The sequence below is a fragment of the Oculina patagonica genome, chromosome 3, assembly GCF_052425735.1.
Source record: "Oculina patagonica isolate OP01 chromosome 3, crgOcupat, whole genome shotgun sequence".
NCBI classification, from domain to species: Eukaryota; Metazoa; Cnidaria; class Anthozoa; order Scleractinia; family Oculinidae; genus Oculina; species Oculina patagonica.
The window spans coordinates 24949850-24962349 of record NC_135760.1 but is presented as its reverse complement, the minus strand read 5'-3'; the positions used below and the strand labels follow the sequence as shown (position 1 = coordinate 24962349).

At 45.4% G+C, this 12500-nt stretch overlaps 3 protein-coding genes across 4 annotated transcripts in view; all 3 read right to left on the bottom strand.

Moving 5' to 3' along the window:
* The window catches only part of LOC144645912 (adhesion G protein-coupled receptor B2-like), a 19617-nt gene extending 19514 nt beyond the window's left edge, over positions 1–103 (bottom strand). Inside the window, exon 1 of the mRNA XM_078505432.1 lies at positions 1–103. This exon is cut by the window's left edge and continues 47 nt beyond it. Coding sequence (XP_078361558.1) covers positions 1–103 — 103 coding nt within the window.
* The window catches only part of LOC144647201 (dynein axonemal heavy chain 10-like), a 111276-nt gene that overhangs the window by 71958 nt on the left and 26818 nt on the right, over positions 1–12500 (bottom strand).
* Positions 2664–9881, bottom strand: LOC144647203 (uncharacterized). 2 transcript variants are annotated; one of them, XR_013569543.1, is made up of 2 exons: positions 2873–9881; positions 2664–2796 (listed from the first exon to the last, which is right to left on the bottom strand). XR_013569543.1 is itself a non-coding variant. In XM_078506968.1 (2 exons), exon 2 carries the CDS (start codon positions 9403–9405, stop codon positions 3133–3135), a length of 6273 nt encoding a protein of 2090 aa, XP_078363094.1. In that variant the 5' UTR covers positions 9406–9612; positions 9689–9881; the 3' UTR covers positions 2670–3132. The 2 variants fall into 2 exon arrangements, 1 of the variants encoding a protein (XP_078363094.1); XM_078506968.1 differs by having other exon boundaries at positions 2670–9612; positions 9689–9881.

Below are 12500 nucleotides of genomic sequence, written 5' to 3'. Positions count from 1 at the left end.
ATTCCAGCTCCACAGAATCTGAGTCCACGCGCAAAACAATTAGGTCCGTGGGAGGCTCCAGTGGGGGGTTCTGTCCAGATAGAGCAAAAATACTTGGACTCATCAGTCCAGGCCCCTCGCTGTTCTCAGCTCGAATGGCAATCTCATAAATAGTGTTCGGTAGCAGACTTGATAATGTCCAGTTGGATCGGGCACATCCACCAGCGGTTATTTTGTTCCTGGATGCGCTTGACACGTTTGGCCGATAAAACAATACGTTAATGCAGTAATCTGCAGCACCGCCGCCCCAATCACTTAAGGAAAGGGCCTGGAAGAGAAAGTCAGAGGTTCATTTTAATGAATTTACATTTTAAATTTGTATAGGTTATATGTGCCGTAAACTGTTTTTATAAGTGATTGAGGATATGTGACCTGTTAGGATTTCACATTTTATTTTAAAATTTTCTACTCTTTCTAACCTCTAGTAACAGTAGTAAGCGATCACTACAACTGGGCCTTACAACCCTGATATGACCAACAAGATTGTTCTTACATTAAAACACTTTATTTCTCATATTCGATGTTCACGAGTGACTATTGGTTCATGGTGACATGTAAGTATTGCAACTTGGAAATTAAACTGCACGCACTGAATTTCTTCAATAACTAGATCACGGTGTTCTTGAATAATAACGCAATTTTGGGTTTCAGGATCGAGCCTCTAAAACGCCTACCGGATATAACTCAAAATTAGAACCCATGTGGTCTAAACTTTTGCAATTGACCACCTCTCTTTGGGTGACTTCAACGCCAAGATAAGTTCCAATAACACCGGCAAGGAAAGGGCCATAGGGTGCTATTGGTTGGGCTGCATGAGAGATAATGGAGAACGGTTTTCCGATTTTTGTGTCTTCAATGACCTAGTCATTGGTGGAAGCATTTTTCCCAACAGAGCCATTCATAAAGCCACATGGATATCTCCAGGTGGACGAACTGCAAATCAGATGAACCATATTACAATTGCCAAGAAGTGGAGATCAAGTTTGTTGGACGTGAGAGTAAAGAGAGGCCTCTGACCACCATCTTCTACTGGGGACATTAAAGGTGAAACTTAGGGCTTACCATGACTCTTCAGCTAAACCTCACTGTAAATTCAACATCCTCAGTCTCACTTGCAGTGAAACAGCGAAGATGGTCACTCTGCACAGTATAGAACAAGTTCTCCGCCCCTGAATTTGTGGATGACGATCTCAACAATCACTGGGCAGGACTGAAAAAGGCGTGACAAGAGTCATGTGACGAAGGCTTAGGTAGAAGGGCGAGTAACCGAAAGGAATGGCTGTCAAACGAAATTTGGTCTCTGATCTCACAGAGGAAGAGTGTTAAGGAGGACAGGGCCGTAGCCAGACGTTTGGCACAGACGAGGCAATATCTTGCTTGGGTGGTCTGGGGTCATACCCTCAAAACATTTGGAAGTCTAGAAGCCTTGAAACGCGTTTTACAACATTTTTCATAAGTTATTTCTTGCGAAAAATCAATCTTGTTGAACTTACAGTTATTTTCCCAACTAAACGTATTTTGTTTTTAATTTTGAGATAAAATCTAGACGAGGCAAGTGCCTCGTCTTACCTCTTGCTAGTTACGGCACAGGAGGAGATCAATGGGTGTAAAGAACATGCCATTGGAAGTCTTAGGTTGAAGGGCGAGTAACCGACAGAAATGGTTGTGCAACGAAACTTGGTCTCTGATCTCGCAAAGGAAAGGTGTTAAGGAGGAGATCAATGGGTGTAAACTACATCGAGCATCCTTAAAGATGCCCTGGACAAACAACTGCAATGTAATCAGGCAGGGTTTAAGAAAAGATAAATCCTGCACTGACCACATTGCCACTCTAAGGATAATCATCGAACAATCCAAGGACTCCATTAAACATGAATTTCATCGACTTCGAAAAGGCCTTCGACAGTGTTGATAGGAACATCATCTGACATCTCATGCACCACTATGGAATTCCATCAAAGCTCATTAAGCTGATCCGAGACCTCTACGAGTCGTCGTCTTGCCAAGTCATTCACAAGGGAAAGCACATGGTTGTCGATTGGATCATAAGAAGGGTGGAAGATCAGGGTAAGACAGGAATCCAATGGACACTAACAACTCAACTCCATGATTTGGATTATACAGATAATTAGTATGCCTTCTTTCTCAGAAACTGCAACATATGCAAGCGAAAACCAATAACCTGTCACAGATTGCAGAGAAGACCGGCCTCAGGGTAAGCAAAAAGAAAACCAAAGTGATGCGATCTAACCGACAGCAAGCAGCGGGATGAAATAAGTCTTGTCACAGTCACTGGAGGAACTGAGGAAGATGTGAAGTGCAGAATAGGCAAAACGAGACTGGCGTTCAACATGCTTAGACCAGTCTGGAATGTCTCATCGATTTTCCACCAAAACCAAGTTGCGCATCTTCACAACTAATGTGAAAGCTACGCTCCTTTTTGGCTCAGAAACCTGGAAAGTTACTCGAGCTCTATCAAATAAGCTACAAACCTTTGTCAACGAGTGCCGCAGAAAGATCCTCAAGATCCACTGGCCAAAAAGATCAGCAACAAAGAGCTTTGGTGCAGGACAAGACAAGAGCATATACCAGCTGAGATAGCAAGAAGAAAATGGGCTTAGATAGTGTTGCGTACACACAGATAATCCAACGCGGTGAGGGCTGTTTTACACTCTATAATTCTTCCTGCATTCACCATTACACGGCATTACAGCATCATTTGAGCGATTACAACACATTACACATTACCGGTGAAAACTAAGGAAAAAATACAAAAAATCGAATAAACTAAAAGGAAAAACGAAAGATAAACTAAAGGAGGAAAGCAACTTACATTCTGTGCGGATAAAACGGCGACTTGATCTATAAAACGGCGATGATTTCGATGACTTTACTGAACACGTGCGAAACGAAAACTCACTTAGGTCACATGATCAAATGTCCACTACCTTGTGTAACAATCACGAAGTGTCAAATAAAGAAAAATAAACCGAAAACAAAGTCAAGTCCAATGTTCATTTAGTAAACTAAACATTCCGCCCGCCTTGGGACGATCCGATTCAGGACGCCCAACGTCTCTAGATTCCAACAAAGTTAAGCATTGTCCAGGTCATTCTCCATAAGGCACAGCTTTTGGATCGGTCGCACGTACACAGAGTCCTTGGTCTTGACCTTTACCGTGCGCACCATGCCGTCAGGACCAGGGTAGACCTCCAAAACTCGCCCAAGACTCCAAAGTCCTCTGGGTGCATTGTCATCCACCAGCAAAACCAAGGCATTTGGCTTTAGATTAGGTAAGACCTTGTGCCATTTTCCTCGAACTTGTAGGGTCGGCAAATACTCGCGCAACCACCTCTTCCAAAACAGGTCGGCAAGGAATTGGACTTGCTTCCATTTTCTTCTGTACTGGTCCGCCGGTTCGAACACACCTGGAGGAAGGCAGATAGTTTTCCTTTGCATCAGGAAGTGCGCAGGTGTGAGTGGCTGGAGGTCATGTGGGTCGTCAGAGTTGGCGGTAAGGGCCCGTCCATTTAGCACTCGCTCAACTTCCGTCAAAAGCGTTTCGAGGACCGGCTCAGTGACCAATTGGGTCCCAAGGATTGCTTTCAGGACAGTCTTTGCACTACGCACAAGACGCTCCCAAATTCCTGACATGCTAGAGGCAGTTGGTGGCTGGAAAACCCACTTGCATCCACGCTGAAGTAGCTCACGGTCAATTTTCTGCTGATCCCACTGCTTCATCTCTTCTCTTAGTTCTCGTTCCGCTCCTACAAAGTTGGATCCTCTATCGCATCGTAATTCTGAAACTTCTCCACGGCGATTGATGAATCTTCTTAGACACATGATGAAGTCATCTGTGTTCATTGACTGGACTAATTCAAGGTGAACGGCACGAGTAGTCATACATGTGAACAGACAACACCAGCGCTTTGCTGTACCTCTGCCATGCTTCACTTGGAGGGGACCGAACAGGTCCATACCTGAGTATGAAAATGGAGGCTGATAAGCCATCATGCGGCTTCTTGGAAGGGGTGCCATCTGCTGAACAATTGGCCTGGCATTCAACCTTTTACAACGGAGGCATCGCCCAAGGATGGAACGAACTAGAACTCTTATCTTGGGAATCCACAACTTCTCACGTACCCTTGATATGAGGTGCTCACGCCCCAAGTGACCAATCGACTCATGAACATGGCGAACTATCACTGCCGTGACGGGATGATCTCTCGGTAGAATTGCCTGGTTCCTTGCAGCATCAGCGACGGGTGGATTTGCTATGCGGCCTTTAACTCTCAGAACACCACGGTCATCAAGCATTGGGTTCAGGGCAACTATACTGCTGGACGATTTCACTGCACCCTTGGCCTTAAGATCTTTAATTTCTTGAGGGTAGGCTGAAAGCTGAACAATTCTTGTGATAGCTATAGTAGCCGCATCATAATCTTCAATGGTCAGATGGCCCCGCTGAGCAGTCTTTCGATCTCGAAGAAAATGGACAAAGCGGATCAGCCAAGCAACCCGACGTCTTAGCCGGTTCCAATCAGAACAACTGCTCACTATGCGATCCATGACATCTTTAGCTGTTACGCTTGGTGGACTCGACGCAGAAGAGTCTGTCTGCTGGACGACAGGTTGAGTGCTTACATTGGCATGATTGGCATGTGCTTCTTTCTTCAATTCTAAAGCTTCATCTGGGACTTCCCTGCAGTCTGCAGTGGGCCAGAGGTGTTCTGGCTCCCAAAGAAATTCTGGTCCTCGTAACCAGCGTTGGTCCAACTTCAGATCTGAAGGATGTAAGCCACGAGAGACATCATCAGCTGGGTTTAGGGCACCTGGCACATGATTCCAGTCGTTGGGATGAGAGTTTTCTCTAATTTCTCCTACGCGATTCGCGACGTATGTCTGGAATCGGCGCTTCTCATTCTTCAAGTAGTGAAGCACTATTTCGCTATCCGTCCAGTACTTGGTCTCCTGTATGGGCAGATCCAGCTCTTCTCTCAACATCTTGTTTAGGCGTGTGGCTAGGACAGCTGCTTGCAATTCGAGCCTTGGGATGCTAGTGAACTTGATGGGAGCGTTTCGTGCCTTTCCCATGACGAACGCGCAATGAATGGAGTCATCTGGACCAACGATCCTCAGGTAAGCGGATGCGCCATATCCAATTTCAGAGGCATCTGAGAAGACGTGTAGCTCAAGTCCACATTCCAGTGGGTTCACTCCTGGAGGGAAGTAGCAGCGTGGGATACGGAGCTCGCTCAAGGAGGACAACTGAGTGGTCCAAGATCTCCATCTCGTTAGGAAGTGTTCTTCCAATGGCTGATCCCAGTCTAGCTTTGCTTTCCACATGTCCTGTATAAGAGCTCTGGCTGTGAGGGCTACGGGCGCAGCGAAACCGAGGGGGTCGTACAATGAGCATACAGCAGACAGGATTCCACGCTTTGTCTCAGGACGGTTCAGGTTCTTGATCTGGAACCCTAGCTCATCAGTCTCTACAAACCAACGAACACCGAGTGCCCTCTCCACTGGCAATTCATTTAGCTCAACATCCAGGTCTGGTGAAGATCTTCTTTCAACAGGAATTGAGGACAAAACCTTTTTGCTGTTGGACATGAACTTCGTTAGGCGAAAACCACCATGCTCTAACATTTTGGCAAGGTCTGCTGCCACTCTGGTTGCTAAGGCATCGCTGCTAAATGATGGTAATGCGTCGTCGACGTAGAAGTTCTTCTCAACAACTGCCGCAACTTCTGGACTGAATTGTTTTGTGTTATCGGTGGCAGTTCTCCTAAGGACAGAGTTCGCAACACAAGGAGATGAAGTGGCCCCGAAGATGTGTACCTCCATGACATAAACGTCAGGGTTTTGACTGTAGTCGTTAGTCCACCATAGGAAACGCAGAGCATCTTGATCTTCTTTACGTACGCGCACCTGATGGAACATTGCTTCTACATCTGCGGCGAGCCCAACCTTGCCTTGGCGAAAGCGAAGCAGCACTCCAACGAGACTATTGGTCATATCTGGGCCTTGGAGAAGCTTTTTGTTTAGTGATGTGCCTTGACACTCTGCTGCAGCATCAAAGACTATTCGAAGTTTCCCAGGTTTGTTGGGATTCATCACTGGATGATGGGGTAAATACCAGGTACGTGAACTCTCTTTAGCTGCTTCTTCGGGGGTTAGCTTGCGGGCATATCCCTTTGATATGTACTCAGACATAACTGCTCTGTACTTCGCAGCCATTTCGTCATTTCCTGGCTTTGTTAGCCGGCGCCTAAGCAGTTCTGCACGTCTTTCAGCGAGAGTGCGGTTGTTCGGAAGTTGCGGTTGATCTTCCTTCCACAAGAGACCAACTTCATAATGGCCGTCTACGACCCTTGTTGTGTCTTCAAGGATTTTTAAGGCCCGCTTGTCCTCAATTGACAGTGGCTTATCGTCTGACTTTGCGGCTCCGTAGTCTTCAATTTTCCAGAAGCGTTCCACCTGATCTTCAATGCCCACTGAAATGAAGTTGACCAATGCTTGCCCCCTGTCACCGCAAGTTAAAGGCCCTGCTATACTCCAGCCAAGCGGAAACCGATAACCAAAAGGACCATCGTTGTTTGGTGGGACCCTGACTTCATCTTGCACATGCGCAGCTGGTGCATTGTTTCCTATGATTATGGATACTCGCTTAATGTCAACTTCTGGAAACGTCAGGTCTTTCAGGTGTGGATACTCTGAAACATCCACAGAATCTGGTAAAATCTGCCCTGACTGGTTGAGATCTGGGAGCACATAGGCTTCATTGACTTCAATATCTCTGCCACACCCATCCACAGGACCAAGAGTAAACGACACACGCTGACTTTCTATAGATTCCTCACTTCTCCTGATAGTCTTGATACCAATTTGTTGCAAAGTTCCTTCAAGATTAAGCTGATCTGCAAGGTCGCGATCGATAAGAGTGTCAGTGCAGCCATTGTCTAGGAAACCATACGTAGAGAGGGAGTTGCCATTTTCAGCAGTGACAGTCACAGGAACCACATTTAACATGACTCGAGCTTGCGGAGCAAAAACCTCAGTCGTGCTCACTGAAGCCTGATGAACATTGGTGGTTTGTGGCACTGCACCTGGTCCTACGCTTTGTTGCTGCAGAGGAACTGTAGCAGAATGGGAACTTGCTTGGTTGTAATTGCCGTTTGTACCATTGTTCGTTCTCTGCCGGAAACGACGTCCATTGGTGTTATCCTTGTGTAAAAGTGTTAGATGATGCCCAGGACACTTGGAGCAGGCTGCAGGGTCTGGACAAGAAGTGCCACTATGGGTTGGATTGTGGCAACCACAGTTAAAACAGAACCCATAGGATGCTGCATATTGTCGCCTTACTGCTACGCGGTCACACTGCTTAATGATTGGGCAATCTTGCAGTCGGTGGGGGGTGGATTTGCAGATTGCGCATTTGACATTATCTCTTGGCTCCGGTGGCCTTCCAATTTTAGTAGATGCAACTGTGGAGTCCCTGGGAGGTTCTGGTGGCGTTTCAATTTTAGTTGAGGAAATTGTGGAGTCCTTGGGAAGTGGTGGCTTCTTATTCCTAGGCGAACTCCGGGTATCCTTGTTTTCGTCACTGTTTTCCCTTCGTTGCCTCTGTGACCCAAAGATTGGGTCATTTCTTATTGAAGCTTGTCTCATAACAAATTTCGCAATGTCCTGTAAACGAGCGGGCCTGCCACGATTAACGATCTCATAGTTTTCAGTTTGCCACTTTGCAACAAGATCATTCGGAAGTCTGCTTACAATTCTCCTCAGGTTGGTAGCCACACTAGCCTCCTGCTCGACTTCACCTTTCAGGATCTTCGTTGCTGCATTAAGCTTCTCAGCGAAATTCAGTAAACTCACATTGTCCCCTGGAGCAAGCTTAGGACCAGATACCAAACCTTCGATGCAAGCTTGGACGACTTGGATGGGTTTACCAAAACGTTCTTCTAGGGTCTTCATGAGGTCCTTGTAGGAGCAGCCTCTGTTTCGTTCGATAACTTCTAGAGCTTCACCCTTCAGGAACTTTGGCAGGTACTCAATTCGCTGCGCATCGGTTAAGAGCTCACTCTCAAGGTGAGTGCGGGTCTGCTCGCGGAAGAAAGGAAAGTCAGCTGGGTTGCCATTAAACTGCGTAGGCGTAATTCCATTCAGCAGCTGAACCTTCCACATGGCTGCGACAGGGTCGTTCGGGGTGTTACCTTCTCTTTTGGTGGCTGGGTCAGGCTTTGTCCTTGGCTGAAAGGACCCTTGAGGTGTATACTGCAGGGATGTACGGTTAGGAGCAGATGGTGTTTCCCCATTAGGCTCTTCTACGGTGAAATGACTGGGCCAATAACCCGACTTGGATGATTCTGGCATTTTATCAGAAGGGGTAGAGTGGTCGACAGGTTTGAGGCCCATGGGTTTACGTTGGGTTGACCTTGAGAGTTCTTTCCTTTCTGAATCCTTGGGAACTGTCTTAGAGCTGTTGGGGTCGCCAACTTCATCGACAGTCTCAAGCTGACCAGTTTCTTCATCATAATCTCGTTCAATTTTCCAGTCTAGTTCTGCTAATGCAGCTTCGTCCTCCAGTCGCCTCAACTCCATGAGGACCTTTTGCTTTGCTAGCTCGGCATCTTCTTCGGCCCTTCTTTGTGCCAGCTCCACTTTCTTCTTGGCCAGGAGGGCGGCTCTTAATTTCTCTTTCTTGCGGGACGATGCCTTTGAGGAGACCGCGCTGCTTTGTGAACTCCCGCTTTTAACAGACACTTCATCGTCTTGTTTGTGGGCCTCCTGGTTCATCCGCATTTGCTCTTCTTGCTCAAACAATGTCGTCACTGCCTCCTTGAGGGATCTAAATTTTTCCTGTACCTCTTGCAGGCGTTTTCTGTGATTAATGGATGGGAGGTATCTTGTGTGAATTTCCTCAAAGGATTTCCAGGCTAGAGTTACACTTTCCACCATTTTACGCGCGGATACGATATCCCAATTGGAGTGAAGACATGTATGCAATTGTTGAGTTTCAGATGCAACATAGTTAGCAATTTTGTTCCAAGAATGTGCTAGTTTGTGCTGCTCACTTATTTCTCTCTGGCGGAAAACTTCGGTAAAATCGATTTGAGTGTTTGGGAGGGGATTCTGGCGTAGTGAATACCCAAAGGCTCCTTGAGCTAGCGGGGGGCTATGGGCCACAGGAGGTAATGAAAAGGCAGCAACTCCGATTTCAGGAGGAAAGTCTTGATTTGTGTTGGCCAATAGGTTTGTTCCAAGACCCATTAAATCAATTTTCCCACCTGGTTCCATCCGGTCAGTTCCTCGATCCTCAATCCTGCGGTCCGGTCCATTAGTCTTGCCATCACTCGACGGATCCATTCGTTCTCGCAAAAGCCGGGTAAAACGGCAGTGTTCTTTAGAATCCTCGCGTTACTAACCAAGAATTTTTCACAATGTTGCGTACACACAGATAATCCAACGCGGTGAGGGCTGTTTTACACTCTATAATTCTTCCTGCATTCACCATTACACGGCATTACAGCATCATTTGAGCGATTACAACACATTACACATTACCGGTGAAAACTAAGGAAAAAATACAAAAAATCGAATAAACTAAAAGGAAAAACGAAAGATAAACTAAAGGAGGAAAGCAACTTACATTCTGTGCGGATAAAACGGCGACTTGATCTATAAAACGGCGATGATTTCGATGACTTTACTGAACACGTGCGAAACGAAAACTCACTTAGGTCACATGATCAAATGTCCACTACCTTGTGTAACAATCACGAAGTGTCAAATAAAGAAAAATAAACCGAAAACAAAGTCAAGTCCAATGTTCATTTAGTAAACTAAACAGATAGGCCACACACTAAGAAAACCAGGCACTGACACATCCAAGCAGACCTTAAAGTGGAATCCGCAGGGTAAAAGAAAGGTGAAAAGACCTGCTAAGACCTGGAGAAGATCAACTGAATAAGAGTTAAAGAAAGCTAAGATCAACTGGAACACAGCATAGAAGACGGCAGCAAATAGAGTTCGAGGGCAAAGCATTGTTGACGCCCTTTGCACTACGCGGAGCCTAAAGAAATAAAAGAATAAGTCACCTCTCGTAAGAATTCTTACATAGGTTTGAAATTTCGCGTGGTCGCTTGCAAAAAGTTCGACCGACTGTTCATACCTTTCGTTGTTTGTGTGGTCTACGGCATCCGTTACTGGCAATAAATTTCGAAACAATAAATATCGAAATATTAAAACCTAGAAAGTTTCGAAACTACTGTAGTTTCCACTTGGTATAAATATACGCCCACAGCATTGGAAATATTCCTTTAAAAACAGTCGGCTTTATTAAACTCCAGATTATAAAACCACAAGTGGCGTCAAGCTTTTGTGTTCGACCGCTGTGTGACACGTGATCGGACTTACCGTCCAACTGACGTTTAAAACTCCATCAACATTGCCAGCAGTACCTCTTAAGTTCCTAGGATAACGCTTAGGTCCTATAACAAAGAAAAAAAAATAACAGATTTACTTTTTAGAAGGCCAGAAAGAACAACATCGCTTCTTCTTTCAGCAAAGCGCGACCAGATAAACTGTTTATCCGAGGTAAACTCTGGCCATCTGGCAATATACGGATGCCATTTTTTCGGTTTCCCCTTGTACCCCCCCCCCCCCCCACAAATCCTAATCACTAGTGATTTAAGTATGCCCCCGCGAAGTATTTTCAAATATGTCAAAAGCCAGGACTATCCGCACGGGTTTTCAAAACAAGAAAATTTTGCAAAAAAATTCGAGTAAGATCAACAACCAAATCCCTGTTTTACATCAATAAACGAAAGGAATGGCTCAACGCTGCAGCGACTGGTAATAAAGGAAGATTTCCTTGTCCCTTAGGGTGCTCGGCTCGGTCAAACCTGGACCCTTGGGGAGCCGTGATGTCACCGAGACAGACCGCGCGGACAATAGAACGAGAGAAAAGGCCTAGAGACTAGGCTGACTCCGCTGATTTTTCTGGCCATGCAGGCAGAGTCAACACCATAAAAGAGATCAAGCAGCGTTACGATTGGCAAGATTTTTTAACAAGGATACAGTTGTAGTAAATAATAAAGATGGTAAATTTCAAGCTCGGTAATAAATAGTGAAGTAATTATTCTACATGACACGAGCGTGGGACAAAGAAAAAATCTGAGTCCCCGACGGGAATCGAACCCATGGTCTCCCAGATACCGGTTGGGCGCTCTAACCAACTGAGCTACGAGAGACTCGTTGTGAGCTGGGCCATTTTACTAGGTTGATATATGACACGCGTCCTGTATACTGCTAGCTAGGATCAGCAATTGTTTAAAAATTTTGCTTTACACTTCAAGGCTCTTCGAGAAAAAAACATACCAGTTGACTAGACTTTCTTGTTGTCGTAAATCTCGTCTTTGTTTCCCATTTCATTGTTTGGTTTTTTATTTTTTTTCTAGGTTTTGCGTAGATTTGCTTCAGGTCACTCTATTATTTTGTGTCGATAAATTTATTCGAATAAATCTCTTTAAAAAAGTATTTGAAAATCGCGCATTGATGAAGGCGCATAATCTGTTTGTCCGTGCATGTTAGCGCGCGAAGCCCACTGAAATTACGAACCAGCGACTTATGTCACTTGCAGGAAATTGATTCTGGTTGGTGAAATTTGCCGCGAATTTTCTTCCTTTAAAGCCTTAACAAAACCAATTCCCCCACCTCATAACGCACAGCCTTGTTTATAACATTACATTAACAAGAGGGGATTGAAAAATAAATATATAGACTGGTAATACAACTTAACTGGCAAAAAAGCAGCCACGTCTCGCGAGCAGAGCGCACGCTCCCGCAGTTCGCTGCCAAATGGAGACCTTTAGCTTCAGGGTTTTGTGCGTTTGCAGTTTCAGGTTCCAAGGGTTTCAAACTTTAGCAAGGCGTTCGACTTCGAAGTACGTGTTTCGTTCCGCCTTGTTGTTTTTCTAATGGCAAAATTTTTGATGACAAAAAACCTTGCCGGAAATCACTTACCGCTAGAAACCCTTCCTGCCGTTCAAACGTGAACTGCAACCTGCAAACGCGACCGCAAGACCGTGGTCACGTGGCATCCTCAGGTTTGCGGTTTGCCGTTTCTCATTAAAAACAACCTGATGCTAAATGTCTCTATTAGCGAATGACAGCCATAAAAAGTAGTCGTTGGAAAAATCCACCGGTGAATGCCGCATTTCAAAATTGGCGCGTTGCAGGTGATACAAGTCACTCGTTCTGCGATCAGACGCCAATTTGAGTATTTGAGAATTTATCTTTAATCACTCTGATTACGAATTCAACTTACCAACACCGGCGTTACCACAATATCGAAGAGGGCAGTTAGGCGGTATCTCTAACTCATACACGTAATAACCGCTACATTTCTTCACTTTAACGATGTTACTCCAATAACAGCATTTGAACCCTTTGAAGATGTC

Coding starts and splice junctions, on each gene's coding strand:
- LOC144647203 (XM_078506968.1), bottom strand. CDS start 9,405: ATGGATCCGTCGAGTGATGGCAAGACTAATGGACCGGACCGCAGGATT.